The 19,058-nt window shown below is 49.3% G+C and overlaps 1 protein-coding gene across 1 annotated transcript in view; it reads left to right on the plus strand.

Annotated features, from left to right (window-relative positions):
* The window catches only part of VPS45 (vacuolar protein sorting 45 homolog), a 37,131-nt gene that overhangs the window by 14,275 nt on the left and 3,798 nt on the right, over positions 1-19,058 (plus strand). Inside the window, exons 8-11 of the mRNA XM_050930704.1 lie at positions 812-970; positions 2,145-2,252; positions 2,793-2,914; positions 12,899-13,030. Coding sequence (XP_050786661.1) covers positions 812-970; positions 2,145-2,252; positions 2,793-2,914; positions 12,899-13,030 — 521 coding nt within the window. The remainder of the gene's footprint in view (positions 1-811; positions 971-2,144; positions 2,253-2,792; positions 2,915-12,898; positions 13,031-19,058) is intronic.

Raw genomic sequence — 19,058 nt, forward strand, 5'->3', positions numbered from 1 at the left:
ACAAGCCGTGTGGAGTCACGGTCGATGTACTTAGGACAAGTATCAGAGGGGTAGCCATGTTAGTCTGGATCTGTAAAAGCAGCAAGAGTCCTGTGGCACGTTATAGACTAACAGACGTATTGGAGCATGAGCTTTCGTGGGTGAATACCCATTTCGTCAGATGCATGTACTTAGGACAGTGCAGTGTCTGTGCAGATGCTGTGTTGATTACGTTGACTTGATACTGGCTTGCAGGAGCCTTCCCACAAAGCCACACGCTGACAGTACAATCAATAACACCGGCACGAGGAGCAAAGTGTGTACGCACACACACACACGCAATGTCATTACTGCCATGGCCATCTGCTGACGTAAGTTAGGTTGACTTAATTTTGTAGTGTAGACAAGCCCTTAACAGGCAGACTTCCTAGTGGACACCTCCCGTTCTGTTTGCAGTATCATGTCCGTGTAGCAGCTAAAGCGATGGATTGCATGGGAACGTAATGTAGGAAACGTGATGGCAGTACATTTTTGTTGCCTCTGGTGCAAAAAATATCTTTCCTTTGGTGCTTCATTTCCTCCCGCTCTTCTCTTCCCATCGCATACTTCTGATGCCTTCTCACTTTCTCCTCCTCTCCCCCCTGCATGCTTCCTCCTGCCCAAAGATTGCTTGAGACTTTGCCTTCTACACATGTGGCTCTGTTGTCCCTATGCAGCAGGTCTGAGATGTGATTTATCCAATTGCTCTAGAAATGCAGGTCTAATGCGCAGGGCTAAAAACCAACCCAACCCTTGAATGCTGTGTTTGGGGGGCCCCCTTCTATCACTGCAGAACGTGCGGCGGCTCCTGCAGAATCCCAAGGTGACCGAGTTCGATGCCACGCGGCTTGTGATGCTCTACGCCCTGCACTATGAGCGACACAGCAGCAACAGCCTGCCCGGCCTGATGATGGACCTCAAGAACAAAGGGGTTTCAGAGAAGTATCGGAAGGTAGCTGCAGCTGTTGTTCCAGTTCTGGAAGGATGGGTTAAATAGGCAGCAGATAGGAAAACACTGGGGGGTGGGGGTTATACTCAGCTAGTATAAATTGTCATAGCTTCACTGGAGTCAATGGATCTGTCCCTGGGTGGGAGCTAATATCTGAATTACTATGGGATGTTGTCTGCATACCTCTCCTCTATCCTTTGTGTTAATTGTGAGCTTTCCTGGGGCGGGCACCCTATCCGCCTCACACATTGTACAGCACCTAGCACAACGGGGCCCTGGTCTGGACATTACTATAAAATGTACAGTTAATGATCTGGAAGCACGTCTCTGCTTCTGGAGTTTGTCCCCATCTCTCTGAATACTGCTGACTTCTCCCTGCCCATGACAACTCTTACCCTGGCTCAGATATGTGATCAGATGTGGGGGTGACAAGAGCCTTATTATTAGATGGAAACTTCTGAAGGACAATCCTGGTATTGCCTTTTGAAATGCCCCAAATGGCCTTGGTTGACGTCTGCAGAGCGCTTTTGAGAGTCGCTGTGAGAAAGGAGGATGATGCCAGTTTATATCTCCAAAGCCCAGGTCCCAGTACCCCCTCCTCCACTCCTTCCTCCCAAGTAAACCACACATTTCGAACAATTCAAACCCAATGCAAAATCCCTATCCCTGCTGTTTTTATTTATTACAGTAGTGCCTGGGGCCCTGATCCAGGCCTGGGCTCCATTGTGCGAGGTGCTGTACGAACTCTCATGTGGGTAGGCTGGATTTGCTAACCCACTTAGGAGTTCTGGCCCATGGCCTATTCGGTTCTCTGCCGCGGTGTTCTGCTTGTAATTTCTACTGGTCTTGGACCCAACACTGAGAGAGGCTTGATTAGGGGTGGGTCCCCATGTGGCAGAGAAGTTGCAGTTTGAATAGACCATAAAGATTAAACTCCCCTCTCAACCCTTTGAAGGCACTCCACCAAGGTAGGGCCAGGAGTACATTGCTGGGAGCATACGGGGTACACTTTCCCTGCACCTTTCCATGGTGTGTGTCGAGTTGGGGCTAGCTGGAGTCCCTTTCAGCTTCTTGGGCATTGCTTCAGCACCTTCATCAATGCTAAATCCCCATACATTTTCCTGAAGCTAGTTCCCCAAGTTAATTGGTCACCGGTCTCCTCTCTCTCTCTGGACAGCTGGTGTCAGCGGTTGTGGAATACGGTGGGAAGCGGGTCCGGGGCAGCGATCTCTTCAGTCCCAAGGATGCTGTCGCCATCACCAAGCAGTTCCTCAAAGGACTGAAGGTATTAAGAGCTCTGCCACGTGTTCCCTGGCAAAGCCCAGACAAGGACAGGGAACGTGCAAGGGACCTCAGGGGCTCCACTTAGCATTGCCGTGTGGCCGTCGCATGAGAGCCAGCACCACTCGACAGAGCTGCCCCTAACAGCGCAGGGCGGATGGTGTGCATGCAGGTTGATGAGAGGGCAATGCCAGGGGACACCATGCACTACCTGCAGCGGCACCTTTAGTCATTCCTCCTGTCAACTTGTGTATATTTCAGCCAGGGCTGCCCTTTAATAAGCAATCTCCAGTGGCTCTTGCCAGCTCTGGGCATGGAACTAAGGTTGTGGGGTGGGGCCGGTGTACCCCTTCTTTCCTGGCTTTCAGAGGCTGAAGTATTTGTGCGCTCAGCACACTGCAAGGGCACGAGGCAGTTGGTCTGGGCCAACAATCGCTGCGTCAGTTGGCAGCTGTTGGTTCTGGATCGTGGTTTCGCTGGCCCACTCTCTCCACTTCCTGCCTTGTGGCATCTGAATTAAAAGCACTTTCCCTCTGTATCGCAGGGCGTTGAGAACGTGTATACGCAGCATCAGCCCTTCCTGCACGAGACTCTAGATCAGCTCATCAAAGGAAAACTTAAGGATGGCCAGTACCCCTACCTGGGTCCCAGCACGCTCCGGGACAGGTACGGAGGGGGCGGGCTGGGGACAAGAGAACCCCTTTGGGGTAAGAAGGGATAGTTAATACCCATGTCCAGTATGCTCAGGAAACATTGTGATGTTTTATTGAATGACAACTATATGATGTGGAGGGGACTCCATAGCACTCGGTCTTGGCCTATTGACGGTAAAAGTAATAACAGCAGAGTTAGCCCAATGCTGAGCGTTTCTGGAAATCTCCCCCTATATTTTTCCCTTTGCCTTCAGACAGCCACATGCATTTAATGGCCCTGTAGCTCTGCTTTAAGAGTATTAGCCTGTTTGTCAGTTTGATTCCTTCCAGTTGCCTTGAGACAGCAGCGCTCTCTAGAGGCAAAGCAGGGAACTGAAACTTGGTCCCTATTTCCTAGCTCTGACACTGGTTTGCTGTTTGACCATAAACAAGTCGCTTAACATCTTGGTGTCTCAGTTTGACCAAGGGCAAGTCATGCCTGACCACCCTGATTGCCTTCTGTGATGAGATAACTGGATATGGGGAAAGCAGTGGACGTGATGTATCTTGACTTTAGCAAAGCTTTTGAACGGTCTCCCAGGATATTCTTGCCAGCAAGTTAAAGTATGGATTGGATGAATGGACTATAAGGTGGCTAGAAACCTGGCTAGATCGTTGGGCTCAACGGGTAGTGATCAACAGCTTGATGTCTAGTTGGCAGCTGGTATCAAGCGGCGTGCCCCAGGGGTCTGTCCTGGGGCCGGTTTTGTTCAACATCTTCATTAATTATCTGGATGATGGGATGGATTGCACCCTCAGCAAGTTTGTGGATGACACTAAGCTGGGGACAGAGGTAGATATGCTGGAGGGTAGGGATAGGGTCCAGAGGGACCTAGACAAATTGGAGGATTGGGCTAAAAGAAATCTGATCAGGTTCAACAAGGACAAGTGCAGAGTCCTGCACTTAGTACAGAAGAATCCCGTGCACTGCTACAGGCTGGGGACCGAGCGGCTAGGCCGCAGTTCTGCAGAAAAGAACCTGGGGATTACAGTGGACGAGAAGCTGGATATGAGTCAGCAGTGGGCCCTCATTGCCAAGAAGGTTAACGGCATATTGTGCTGCATTAGTAGGAACATTGCCAGCAGATCGAGGGGAGTGATTATTCCCCTGTAGTCAGCAGTGGTGAGGCCACGTCTGGAGTATTGCGTCCAGTTTTGGGCCCCACACTACAGAAGGGATGTGGACAAATTGGTGAGAGTCCAGCAGTGGGCAATGAAAATGATCAGGGGGTTGGGGCACATGACTTACAAGGAGAGGCTGAGGGAACTGGGCTTAGTTAGTCTGCAGAAGAGAAGAGTGAGGGGGGATTTGATAGCAGCCTTCAATTACCTGAAGGGGGGTTCCAAAGAGGATGGAGCTCGGCTGTTCTCAGTGGTGGCAGATGACAGAACAATGGTCTCAAGTTGCAGTGGGGGAGGTCTAGGTTGGATATTAGGAAAACTTTTTCACTAGGAGGGTGGTGAAGCACTGGAATGGGTTACCTAGGGAGGTGGTGGATTCTCCATCTTTAAAGGCTTTTAAGGCCTGGCTTGACAAAGCCCTGGCTGGGATTATTTCGTTGGGGTTGGTCCTGCTTTGAGCAGGGGGTTGGACTAGATGATGTCCTGAGGTCTCCTCTTCCAACCCTGAACTTCTATGATTTCCCTGTCTGTAGTTTGGGGATGATGCCTGGCCTAGCTCACAAGGTGGTTGTGAGGCTTTACTGCAATATTTGAGAGCCTCCCTTGAGAGCCGCTAGCACTGCAAGTGTGAAGTGTGATTATTCCAGCTTTTTGTGCATCTACTTATGGATCAGACCTCTGGCCAGTGGAGTCCGGGCTTGCTGGAAGAGTTAGAATTTAGTACCACTCTTCCCAGGATGGTGCAGTCAGGAAGGGGAATGGGGACAGAGTGGTGACGCACACAGATGGACGGACAAACCCGGCTGCACTCCCTCCCTCTCCAGCTGCCCTCTCCTGCCCTGGCACTAAGAGAACAAGAGTCCTTGGAACTGCCGGAGAAATATCTCGAGCGCTCTCTTGATCACACAACTTCTCCCTGACCTGCTGGAGTGGCTGAGTAGGGTGAAGGCTTGAAACGACCTGCTCTGTTCTTTGTCAGTCTGGTATTTGCTAGGCCACGTGCTGGGCTGTATTGCACTCGGCACTTCCAGAGAGCTTGGATGAGATGTGTAGACCACTGCCCCACACCTCCAGGGTGTTCATCTGCTGAAGTCACCGTGCGCCCTAACCCCATTCCAGGGCATCGGGGCCTTCTTTGGAGAGAACCAAAAAGAGCCCAATGGCTAACGCCCTCCTGAGCTGGTGGTGGTTATTTCTGGTGAGAACCTGACCTTGCCCAGTGTGGCTAGTAAGCTGGCTAGTAGTTCTAACTGAAAAAGAATGGGTGTGCCCTATGGCCATGAAAGGCAGGTATAAGTTCCAATGATTTAATGACATCTGAGAGGAAGTCATGGCCTTGTGGTTTAAGGCACAGGATTGGGAGGCTGGAGACCTGGTTTCTATTCCCAGCTCTTGGACCAGTTACTTAGAGAAACTAAAGTATGGAGGGATTATCTGTAAATCAGAGTTTCTGCTTCTATAATATACTGGTTCAGGGTGCTCAAGCCACCTCTAATGAACGCTCTGCTTAGAGGATACGAGCCTGCCATTGCTGCAAGTTTAGAGTTATTCCTTTGGCTCCAGTAGTAGACACCCGAGCCTCTGATGCTGAATACCCTCGGTTCACTCCCTGTTGATGAACCCTGCTGGGTTGGCACAACGAAGCGCTCGGCGACCCTCTGCGGAAGGCGCTTTGCAGTGTTGCAACGATCATCACTCCCCTCACACGCTGGATCCTGCCAGCTTTTATCAGCAGCTGCCACATTTTGCGAGCTAATAATTTTCAACAAATCGGGCGGCTGTTGCAGGGTAGGCTGGGTTAAATTAAAACTGCAGACTCCTTTAGAGCAGAAGGGACGCAGACTTCGGGACTGAGGCTCAGTGGGAGGGGAGGATGTGTGTTCAAAAATGCTTGTTCATTTCTCTGGCTCTGGGAGGTACACCCTGCACGGCTTTCGTTTCCTTTCTTAGCCCCACCATGGGGTGTCGCGATCCAGCTGACACAAGTGAAAACATATTTCAGAACGGAAAGGCATCCAGATTCCAGCCTGACAGCCAGGGCCATTAACCACTTTATTTCTGAGTGAGAAAAGAATTATGGGCACAAGAGATGAATTGTTTGTCTACGTGCCAGGAAATCTCTGCCTAATGCCAGATGCTTCTTTAAAAATCCAGCAGTGGATTTTGGGGTTTGTGGAAGGGGCTGCTGGAAAGGGAAAGGCATCTGATTGTCCCAGGATGGGGATGAAGGCAGCAGAAATGCAAGCATGTCCCTAGGAATGTCAAGAAATGCAAGTCATCTCCTAGGAAATACTCCAGCCTGGCCCTTGAGGGATTGCTCTAGATTGAGATGGGACTTCAGTCTCTGTGGCCTCTCTGCTCAACCTGCCAAAGGGGCCAGTTCTATTCTCTTTGACATGGGCATTTGCCCAGTGACTCCGAAGTGAGACCCACCAATTCATTTTCACACAGGCCATCAAACAGCAATAACTGTTTCCAGCCGCTACAGATCTGAGCTTGATTGGAGCCAGTGAGGTAGGGGCAAAGGGTTCCTTGAACCAGCCAGCCCCTCCTGGCTTTGTTTCAACCCTCTGCCATTAAACATGCTGGTTTCCAACGAGATGCCCCCAAAAGGGCTCGTCTCCAATGAGGTGGCACAGAATGCAAGAATCTGGCCTTGGGGACATCACAGTGCTAAAGGATTTCCTCAGGGTTTAATTTTCCAATGAATAAGAAGGTCAGAAGCAAAACATAGCTAAGCTGGACGGAAAACAAATTTCTATCTCCTCCACCCCGCAGTAGCACCAGCCTAACCTCGTAACTGACATAATCAACACAGGGAGTCCTTATGCCTTCAGCAAAATAAACAAACCCCCAAAGGCAATGGTATAGATACCAAACCATATTCGGCCCTAAGCTCTTCAGAGCAGGTCTTCCCATGGGTTAGTACAGCACCTAGCATGGTGTTCCCAAGTGGAGCCTCTGGGTGCAATATTAAATAACGGCTGCATCGTGGAGCCTCACGCAGATTGTCATGAGCCATCGGGGTCCGTTGGAGGCTGTCGTGCAGGGGTATGAGATTAGCTGGGCCGTCCCCAGACAGTTAGGTGTACCCAGAATGCCAGCACCTCGTTGCAGCCCTTTGGGATTGTTTAGAAATACAACTCTTGTCTCTCTTTGTCAGCAGGAGACAGTGTGGCCTAGTCCATGCAGAATTTGGCCTGGTTTCAGGAGACCTGGGTTCTATTCCCAACTCGACCACTGGCCTGCTGGATGACCTTGAGTAGGACACAGTCCTGCCCTGTTCCTCAGTTTCCCTATCTGTAAAAGTGCTTTGAGAACTCCAGTTAGATGTGCCAGATAAAAGCTGGGGGTTATTTTCACCTTTCTTAAAGTACAAAATAATTAATTCAGTGCTTGATTATTATTATTTTTTTAGGGCTGGGCAATAGATTCTGAAAGTTACAAGGCAGCTGAAAGTTGGCCTAACTTGGTCTTGTCCTGCTTCCAAAGGGACGGGAGTCCTCTTGGCAAAACCCACTAGCACAGCTGGCTGTGTTGGCCAAAAGGCTAAGGACCAAGTGGGCCATGTAAGCTGACCTGCTGCTTGCTCCCAGATGCGGTCAGAGGGTGGCAGTGTATTTTTCCCCCAGTGCCACTGTGGCATGAGGTTCAGCAGCACTGGCTCAGGCAGAACGCCCCCTGGAGATTCATGCACCCCTTCCTGCTGCACCACTTGCTTGATCTCCAGTTCCACGCCCACCTTGCCTCATGGGGCTGGCTCAGAGCACTGGATGGTCTGGCTGCAGGCACTGGTAGGGGAGAACATACCCCAGTTTGTTTAAGGTGCTGGAGCACCAGAAATCCAGGACTCAGTGTACAGATGGCCTGATGGTTACGCTACTAGCCTGGGACTCAGGAGACCTGCATTCAGTTCTCTGCTCCTGTCTGACCTGGGGCAAGCCACTTAGAGTACATCTACACTTCAAGCTGGGGGTGATTCCCAGCCCAAGGAGACATACCCATGCTAGCTCTGATCAAGCTAGCGCTCTGAAAATAGACGTGTCGGTGGGGTGGCGGGACAAGCTAGCCAACCCAAGTCCAGTCCCGTCTGAGAGCCTAGTGATATACTTGGGTGGCGAGTCCCTGCACTCAATCAGATCTAGTGCAGGAATTCTAAACACAGCTTTCACTCTCTGTACAACGGGGATCACAATCCAGCTCTCCCATGGAGGATAAATATATTAGATTGTGAAGTACTTAGGTTCCAGGGTCATGGGGGCCACATATGTACCTTAGAAAGATAGATTGATGGAAAATTAATCAGGCCTTAAAATCTTACCTGAAACATTCCAAAGGAACTGAGAGAGGAGCCACCTTAAACTTATTATAAACTTCACAACATTGATAATACAGGTCAGGGAATCCCTTAAAACCCAGCCCAGGGCAAACGGGACTAGACTGTATTGCTGCTTGTGGTTTCAGCGGACGGCGTTACAGTGATTGACGTGAGTTCAGCTAAAGGGCAGGATGAAACGCTTTGTATTTCGCCATCAAAGGGAGGCAACCACTCGAACGGCAAAGAATTTCTAAAGGCCTCTCCGTGTGAGTGGACGTAATAAATATTATGCTCTTGTGGGGGAGGAGAAGCTTCTGGTCCAAATTAGCAGCAAGGAGGGGAGGGGAATCACTGTAAAGCATTGAGCAGGGTTCCAAGCAATTCCACGTAATCTTTCGCTTCCAACTCTCCTTCTCCTGCTGTTTAAATGTCATTCTCCTCCTATTTGCCATACAAATGCAGGCCCATCGACACTACTGCTTGAGTCATGCTAGCTACAGCTCTCCAAAAGCTCATTGTCCGTATTACAGTAGCTCATAGAGGCTCCAGCTGAGATCAGGGCCCCATTGCGTTAGGCATTGTACATACATGTAGTTAGAGACGGTCTGTTCCCCAAAGGGCTCACAGTCTAAATAGACAAGACACCGAGGGTGGGAGAAAGGAAGGATGATTATCCCTGTTTTACAGGCAGGGAACTGAGTCAGAGAGAGATGAAGTGACTTGCCCAAGGTCAGAGAGCATCTGTAGCAGGGCTGCGATCCCAGATGTCCCAGCCCAGTAGCTTACCCACAAGACCATCTTTCCTCTTACAGTGCTTGTCAGGCTCGATTCTGCCACACTCTTGTCTGACAGTGGCTTTGCTGGGCAGCTGATCAGCTTACTGTGATAGCTAGATCTGCGCAATGCGGTGCCAGTTGTGGGGGATTCTGTGACCTGGACTCCACTCAAATGAGGATTTGCCCTGTTCAGAGTAAGAATACCACCATGTTTGGAAACCTGGTCTGACCAGGATTCCGTAAAATGGGTAAGGTCCTTTCTTCTCCGCAAATGGGTGGAGACCCGCAGACAGGGGAGTACAAGTAACCAGTGAGACAATCTTGGTCAGTGACACTAGACAGCGGTCTCAGCCCACTAGCAGCTGAACTGTTGTGAAGGTTTTAGCAGGCACCAGGGTAAAGGAGAGTTTGTAGAAGGAGGGATTTGAAGGCAGATGTTTAGAGGGAGCTCCCTTCTTGCTTGTGTGAAAAGCCAGAGGCCGATCAGAGGTGAACATTAACAGCTCCATAGCAAATGAGAGATGAGGGTAGGTGGAGGCGGACTCGGACGGGCCGGGTATTCACTTTCAATCAGCTTAGGTTTGTTGTGATGGAGAAGGGGGAGCAGTGGAGGATTTGAAAGAGGGTTAACACGGTCAAAATAATTCAGTTCTCACCTCTCCCAAGTTGGTATCAACTGCAGAGCTAAGCTGCCTGACTCTGATTTGCCTCTTCTGGGTCACGATGTTAAGTATGACTAGACCTCCCCAATGTATCTGTAAGACCGCTAGTGCTTTCACTGAAGGTTCTGCAGGGGTAGCGTGGGTGGAGGAGTAAGGTTGGGATGAGCTGCATTGATACCTACTGTATTCATATGCATTCTGGGTTCCTCCTTTGCTGGGGTGGTTTTTTAAAAAAAATCTGTTTAGCACCATTGGAAGCAGCCAAGATCTGATTGTTTCTGGACCCAGGGTCAAGAACAGCCAATGCCAGACCCCTTTGTCTGGGGCTTCATCCGGACAGTAAGCCCCCCGCTGCTGCCTCCAGCGAATACTGTGCTGTGCTGGAGCTGGTAGGCTGACAGTGTGTGTTCTCGGCCTCATGCATTGGGATCAACTTCCTGCAGAGGAACGTAGCCCTGACTTCTAGGGCAGGCTCGCTGCCTGCCTGGGGCTGCTGGACCTCCTGGGATCTGCGGATCTCAAAGCACTTTATGGTGGTGGTGCCTGGAGCCTTGGAAACTGTGCGGTGACAGTAAGCAAGCCTGGAGCATGCTGGGATGTCGAGCTTCAGGCTGGATGTTCTGAAGGAGCCAAAGGGAGATAGGGGATTTGGGAACGTAAATCCCTTAGGCCTTGTGAGCTGGAGCTGCTTGGAGACTGACCCCGTGGATGAAGTGGGGGTGGGGGACCTGTGTAACTAAGGGACTGTCTCCCTCTGCTAAATTGCTTATTTTGTTTGCCTGTTGCTTTACTGATCCAGTTCCAGTCACTAGTTCAATTTAATAGATGTAATTGGCTGGTTGGGATTTGTGAGACATAACCACTGTGACCCCCACAGCAGATCGGTGTTATTCCTACTTCCCAAAGGAGCAAACACCACGTTCCCTGGTGTAACAGAGCGAGTCACTAGCAGACCTGGGAACAGAGCCCCGAAGTCCTGACTCCCAGCTGTGTGCTGTATCCTGGAACCACACTTCCAACTCTCTAATAAAGTAGGGATTTTATCTATTAACCTTGCAGTACCATGCCCCCCCCCCGACACCCCTCTTTCAATTATTATAAAGTACATTGTCAACTGGTGCCACTGGCCTCTCTTTCTAGCCATCGGTGATTTGGCTGATCTCTCTTAGGCATCACAGCAGAAGTGGGTCTTGAAGAGGGATTCAGAATTGCTCTTCAATACAGCAGACTATGGTTTGTTAGATTTCCCTCTCCTCCATCCCCAAAAGAGCTGGGCAAATTTGCATCCAGTTTCCAAAGAGGCCAGCTAAAAGCCATGGCCCAGCAGTCTCCATCCTCCAGGGCTGGCTCAGCGACTCGCATCCTTGCTCATGTGTAGAAACGCCGTGTGCTGTAGTGAAACATTTGAACTTGTACATTCTGAACATGCAGTTGCTGTATATAACCTGCTTATCTTAAGGCTGCAGTGCAGAAGATTTCACCACTTGTTTTTGTTCAAGAGACTCTAACTCTTCGGGGAGCGATCACTGCACAGAATCCTGGCTCGCTGGGAATGTTTGAATGCTATGTACACAGTGCTGCTGAAATCCTGATAGTTCTCCCACTGTATAACTGCTCCTGACTGACAGCCCAAAACATCTGCATGATACATCACACCGTTGCATCTGCAGAGCTCCAGTGCAGAACAGCCAGGCTGGCGTGTTTATGTACCTTTTCAGGCCTTTTCTACCAGGGACATCTCTCTGATTAAAAAGCCTGTCCTTTCGAGAGAGCTACACAGCTGAAGCTAAGCCACTATCAGCTGTTCCAAAGAACAGCACGAGAAGATTATACACTGACTGCAGATGAAACTTGTGTTGAAGTCTGTTGAACGCCTCAGGAAGCAATTTCGCTGTTTAACATAACTCTTGAGAACCATGTTTCCCCAAGTGCCCTGTAATATTAGGTACCTAAAGATTGGCACCCAGGGTCTGATTTTCAGATGGGCCAACTACCCGCAGCTTCCAAGAACTTCTAAAATCTGGCTTGAGTTGCCAGATTCTGGGCACCCTATATGCGAAACTACTTTCTGACAGTTTGGGTCTTGCTTCTGATCAGGAGCTTGTGCGGCCCACGCAGACGAATTGCTGCTATTCTGAGTATTGCAGCAAGCGGCTCTAGTCTAAGCGAATACCTGGCTGCAAAACAGAGATCCAGCTTGAGGGGTTAGAGAGCACAGCAGGTAACCAGGAGGTTGGGTCAGACTCATCTGCCCTGTAGGGAGATGCTTTCGAACTCCGCAAGATACGTTATTGGAGTCGCCCAGAGGATGCACAGCACCGTATCCTGTAGAACCCGTGCAGTGCGCTCTAGGGTTCACAGATCTCTTATACGACAGCAAAGGTGGCTCACGAGCCAGGACCAACTTCTTGTACCTCTGAGCCAGCTGGGTGACTGTGGAGGTGGGTGAGAAATGGGGTAGGGGGTGTGAGGAGGGAGAAATCGAGGTGTCTGCTGTCTTGGGGAAGTCAAAATATTCAGGGCCACGTGTCTGTCTCTGCACGTACTGAGGTGAAGGCACCCCAGTCTGCAGCTTCCCTGCAAAATCCTGTGCTCCTAGGCTCTTTAGGGATTATAATCTCCAGATGAACTAGGCATAATCTCACCAATTCCATAATGAGCCAGAAAGGCTGTAGCTGATTCGAGCCAAGACCAAGACGGGTCGCTGCCCTCATTTGACTCCTAAATTGATCTTAATGTAACAGTCCCAGCAGAGTTATGCTCATGCATTAAACATTGGTGGATGTGTCATAGTGGAGGATGGGGATACAGATCCTGCCTGGGCGTCGCTCAGGAGGCGCTACTGTCTGAACCGTTAGCACATTGCGTACGTGTTTAGCAGGGTACAGTGTTTAAATGCCACATTATGTGCTACTGCATCATTGCCCCTCCAGGGCCCTGTAAATCACAGAAATTCGATATAGGGAAAATCCACTGGCTTGCTCAATCCATGTCCCTGGCCAGGGCAGGATTTATCCCTAGGCTGTGTTGTCTAATGCTTTGTCCTGCTCCGTTTAAAGAGCTCTCCCTTTTCATTGCAGGCCTCAAGATATTATTGTGTTTATCATTGGAGGAGCAACCTATGAAGAGGCATTAACTGTGTATAACCTTAACCGCACCACCCCTGGGGTCCGGATCGTGTTGGGCGGGACCACCATCCACAACACGAAAAGGTAACAACGACCGGAGCCCTGTCCCATGGGTTTGAAAATGGTTGATCTGAGTCTAGGTCTGTGACCCAGAGGAGAATTTCAGCACTCCAGGGCACCACTGAATAGTCGGATCTCTGGTCTAACCACCCTACCTGCTAGGGGTAGCCCCAGTGACTTGTTGGCTCTGGGAGAGATTGTCAGGCTGAAGGTTTAAGGAACTTGAAAGTCAAAGATAAAAGTTCTGGGTACAAAGAGGTGTATGTGCATAGTTTCTCCTGCTTTGAATGTGCTGCCCAGTGTAGTATGAATGGGAAGGTAAGAAAATGCCCAGAAATCCAGACCACATGTTTGATTCTGCTCTCGGTTGCTCTGGCATAAATCATCAGTGAATCTGCTGAGGTCAGTTGCGTTCCACTGGTGTAAGTGAGATCTGAAGCAGGCTCTGTGCTTGCAATGTCTGCGCTGTCTGCATATCTGCACAGTACCGACTGCTCTTCACGTTGGTCTCTTACGAAAGGAGCTTTCATTCCCAACCCACCATGCACCTCAATCTCCTCCCGTAAGAGATGGGCCATTTGTACAGGCTTGATCCTTCAAGACTCTTGGGTGTGCTGATCACCCTTAATTCTCTTTGCTCCTATGTTGCCAGTGCTGCCTCTGAAACATTCCAGGCAACTAACTTCTTAGTGGGTTTGGGCTGGGCAGTGCCAATGGCATAGCATTTCCACAGCGATGGAAGGTGATCCAATCCTAAAATTCCCTGGTAGTTCCTCTGAATACCATCTTGCTTTCTCCAGAAAGCAACTGGAAATTGTGTGATGTTATCAGCTGATGAAACTTACGAGCCCAGTTTCCAAACATGGGCACTATTTCACAGGCCTGCGTGCTGATCAAAGCATCCAAGTGAGGATTTGGTTATCCTAATAAGGGGGAAATTAGACCGTACATCTGTACCACACTACCACCTCCTGCCAGAAGGTGGGGGAACAGACAGGGAGTACTTCCTTCTCTCCCATGCCAGCTGCTAGCTAAGCAGAGAACCAAGAATTCTTTCAATTCTTCCTCCACATCCCTCTAAATATCCCATTCTCTCCCTTTCATAATTGTCTCCTCAGTTGATTGGGAACAGGAGGGTAAAGTTAGAAGGAATGTGACAGGTGACCTGAATCCATCCCATGTGCTCTGTCAGAAAATGTGGTGAAATCTAAGTGCTGGGGCAGTCCCTGGAGTTGTCCAACAGCTGCTCTGAACTTAAAAGGCCCACTCTGCTCTGTAGGGATGGATGGGAGGGGAGGCCTAAACCTCATTAAACTTAAATGCAAACTGTATCATTAAGGTTTCAGAGTGGCCGCCGTGTTAGTCTGTATCCACAAAAAAAACAGGACGACTTGTGGCACCTTAGAGACTAACACATTTATTTGAGCATAAGCTTTCATCGGCTACAGCCCACTTCATTGGATGCATAGAATGGAACATCATTAAGGTGACGTTATATTTAAACATTCAGACTGCAGTATTCAAAGCTGACTAAGGGCTTCGAGCAAATGGGACTTGTTTAGAATGAATGGGAGTGGAGCGTCCAAACCCCCTAGACAGCTTTGGAAAATCTCTGCCTCACATTCTGCAATTCCTGAGTGTTAACATTCTCCTAGACACTCTAACTGGCCTGCAGTGCACACCCCCGCCCAACCCAAGGACCCATCTCTGCCCTCGGGTCCAGCTATCCAACCCACAAGGGTTCACCAGCTGGACCAAGTTTTCCAAAAAGTTTGTGAGCTTCTGTCAGTTCTATTCTAGTAGCGCCTAGATCAGGGCTCCATTGTGCTAAACTCTGTGCAAACACAGGGTGAAACAGTCCCCATCCAGAAGAGCTTGCAGTCTAAATGACATCAAAGAATGTGGAGCGATGCATTTGGGTACATTCAATCTATTATCTACACGCACACACACTTGCCATTTTAGCCCAATAAATATTTAAACTAAAGGCCAACAACCCCATCTGATCCTCAAGCCATTATGTGGACGATTTTCGTATAGGCCCCATGGCAGAGGTTCATGGCCTCGATTCAGGTTTTTGAATGTGTAATTGGTTTCACTTGGATTTTCTTACATAAGTTTCACACAGCTTTATAAGAGAGCCTAATCGGGGGGGTTGGTGGGGGTGGGGGGTGTGTTGAAGTGAGTTATAAAAGGTTAGACTCCTGAGCACTTTTTAGATCTTTCTATGACTAAGACTGATTGAGATTCTTCAGTCTGTCGCTATCTATTTAGCTTGACAAAGAGAAAGTGAAGGGGTGACTTGATCACAGTCTCTAAGTATCTACATGGGGAACAAATATTTAATAATGGGCTCTTCAGTCTGGGAGAGAAAGGTCTGACATCAACCAATGGCTGGATGTTGGGGCTAAACAAATTCAGACTAGCAATAAGGCGCACGCTTTTAATGGTGAGACTAATTAACCAGTGGATCAATTTTCCCGAGGCTCGTGGTGATTCTCCATCACTGCCCATTTTAAATCAAAATTGGATGTTTTTCTAAAGGTTCTGCTCTAGGGATTAATTTGGGGAAGTTCCCTGGGCTTCTGTATAGCAGGCCAGACTAGATGGCCACCGTGGCCTTAGGATCTGTGCATCTAAGACTTGAGTTCAAATGTAGAGTGTATGGATAGGCAGAGATAATAAAGTGGCTTGGCTTTTAGGCCATAGAGATGCATTTTTGCTCCTATACTTATTATGCTGGACTTTTAAATGCCTCATTTCTGCACCTTCCTCCTAATTCCATCTCCCACAAGATATATTCAGGTTGCACAGCTGCTTGCACAGCAATCATTGGTATCGTATTGTACGGTCCAGTGGCTTTCACCCCCACTCCCACCAAACACATTTTTTCACGTATGTGCAGCAGTGTCCACTCTGAAATCTGTTCGTTTTTCCTTCAGTTAATAAAGCCCTCGAATTGGACACCAGTCTAGATGCGAGTGGCTCTTATGAACTGGGCTACAAAGGCAAGTGTGTATTAGGACACATTTTGACCAAATCCTCCCCAAACTAGCTAGCTTTCCAGTCTCATCCCTTCCCCCCTCTCCATTTTTAGCCTTTGAGCTAAACTGCATTGCTAGAAACGGAAAGATAAAGTACTTTGCAGTCCTGCTCACTGCTCCTTGTCTGATAGGCCCTCAGGAAAAAGGGAATTGCTAAAATTGGAAAGATGCACCCGGCTTGTAAAAATGCAACTGCCGTGAAAACATCTGGCTCCATTGCTCCTGAATCACTTTGAAAACCAGCTTCCTGGTGTTCCATTTACTCTAATTCCCAGCAAGCAGCCGAATGCGCATTCTCTCCCAAATGCAAGAGCTTGTGTAAGCCGAGAAACCCCAGGTGTGGCGCAAAGGCCGGAAATGCACCCATGGTTGTTTAGATCCATTTCCCAGCTGAATGACAGCTTCCTCCAGGACTGGAAACTGGATCAAAGCCCTCCCACCTGGTGGCTATTCACCAGGGATGTTTAGAGGTGCTAGATGCCATAAGCAGCCTGGGCCCCCAAAGTGGAGAAGCAAAGTAAACCCCACACCCTATAGATCTCTAGTCTGGAAAAGGAGCCTGAACCCCATAACATGGTCTCAGCAGTGGCTTGTTTAATACGGAATCTAACATAATACTGCTGCTTCTATAACATCATCCATCAGGCCATTCCAGAGCGTTTTACACACACCGAGGCGCTGATGCTCCCCCAAGAGCTTAAAGGAGGTAGGCACCGAATTCCCATGGGAAAATGCCAGGCTAATTACCTCATACTGCCTGTCTCAGCAGCCGTGGTTCAGCAAAGCATTTAAGCGTCTGCTTAAGTCCATTCCTGTTCAGCCAAGCACTTACTCACATGCTTAACTTTAAACGTGTGCTGAATTCCCATTGGCATCGTCGCAGTTAAGCATCTACTTAGCATGGTGCTAAACAGGGAGCCTTTCCTTACCTGGGGAACTCTCTGAAGTACGTAGTAACTATTCCTGTCTTACAGATGAGAAACTGAGGCACAAAAGGGGGAGTGTTGTCCTAGGCCAATGGCAAGTCAGTATTAAAACCAGGAACAGAACTCATGGTCTCTTACTCTTGGAGGCCTGGGGCTAAGCTCCTCGCTCTAGGAGGTTGGCCGTGGCCTGAGCTTAATCACTGACATCTGTGGCGGTGTCCAGGCTGCAGCCTAGGCAAGCTGCCAGCGTACAGTGCCGTCAAAGAGCCTAGGTACATGCTCAGGCAGCTAGTCCAAGCTGCCCCCACGGCTGCCATGCTGCTATTTTTATGGCCCTCGCTTGAGCAGAGCTAGCGCATGGACGTCTGCCCAAGCTGGAATCATGCCCCCTGTCCGCAGTGTACACATACCCCAAGCTGTACTGTAACGCCTTGGTAGCACTAAGATGACACACAGTTGCCAATCCAGAATCTGCATTTTGCAGAGGCCCAGAGGGCTGTCCTGCCAAGTGCCATCACTGCTGTTGATAGAAGCTCTTCCCAGGGTGTGTGGGGGAGAAAGGGCAGGGAGGGGGGCAGATGCAGTTACCAGACAAGACTGGGGAGGGGGGCAGTGGCATCTATTTCAGAGACATGAAACTTAAGCCTTTCCAGCTAGTGAGTTAGTCCTGGCACATCCCTCACTGCACATCTTCCAAAGGCAGATTCCCCTCACTACCGGCGTCCTTGGCCATGTGCTGCCTATAGTTGAATCCCTCCTTTCTAATGACTCTGAAACAGAAGCTGTGAGAAGGGTTGGAGGAGGCTGGAGGGTGCTCCCCAGCTTGAGGGCCAAGAGGTTTTTCTTAGAAAACCTGCGTAACCTGGACAATTGCACAGCACAGTTAAAAGGACATTGTCTGTCTAAGGTCCTTGTCTGGCCCTGTCACCACTGTACCTAAGCGCCTCCCCATCTTTCATGTATTTATCCTGTGCACCCCTGTGAGGCAGGACAGTGCTGTTGTCCCTGTTGTACAGATGGGAAACAGGCATGGAGAGGTTTAAGAGGCTTGTCCAAGGTCACCCAGGAAGTCTGTGGCAGAGGTGGGAATTGACCAGAATTTCCCCCCTAACCACTAGACCATCCTTCCTGTCATGCCTCCACTTGCAGGTAGATATGATCCCAGGCCTTGCCCCTGAGGATGACAAAGTCTCCCCCCCTCGGCCCCCAGCAACTCTGCTACAATCCATGGTGCACTTTAGAACAAGGGACCCGTTGCTCTTGAGAGCCCGTTGAATTTTAGATTCTTCGTTCTTGTACCACTATCGCTTCGCACTTGCACAGTGCCATTCAGCCAGCAGGCTCAAAGCCCACGGCAGATATTTGTTTTTGTAGGACCTGCCTGGAGGTCATCTCCTCACTTCCATTTGAATCCTGTACCAGGCAGCTCTTATTCGCTGTTTCTGAAACTGTCCTGAAAATATTGTGTTACATTTGCAGCTAATCCATGTTTAGATGCACCAGTTGCTGACACCTGTTGTCAGCCAGAGGTAATTTTGCCAGTAGAGTCCAGGTTCAAGTGTTGAACACCTCTAAGGACGCCATAATCCCGGAACTCACAATCTGTGTCACCTGAAATTTTGGGAAAAGCTTCTGCCTCATCCCCAGGTCCAGTCTAGCCATTTTGAGACTGATCAGATGTTTTGGTGAATGGCAAAATTAACCTTATAACAAAAGCCCCATTGCAAATCTTGATGGCTTGACAGCCTTTGCACCGTAATGAAATACAGAGCAATGGCAGAGCGTAACCGATAGCGGAGATCTCCTGACAGGTATAACTTTCACCCAGTATTGAAGGCTGAGACCTGCCTTGAAAGAGGATCTGTGTAACTGATTTCACCAGTGAACTAAACTACATGTACAGTGTAACACTTGGAGACAACACGTATTGGAAAGGCTCTGCAAAGTAGCTGCAATACCATTAACATGCTCCACTGAACAGCTCCGCATCTTCTAGCTGTGTCCCTAGAGCAGAGGGGAGGCAGGGCTCTTTAACCATGTTTTCCTGTACATTTGATGGTAGGCTTGAAGTTTCACTGGCTC

Source organism: Gopherus flavomarginatus, chromosome 20 (assembly GCF_025201925.1).
Source record: "Gopherus flavomarginatus isolate rGopFla2 chromosome 20, rGopFla2.mat.asm, whole genome shotgun sequence".
NCBI classification, from domain to species: domain Eukaryota; kingdom Metazoa; phylum Chordata; order Testudines; family Testudinidae; genus Gopherus; species Gopherus flavomarginatus.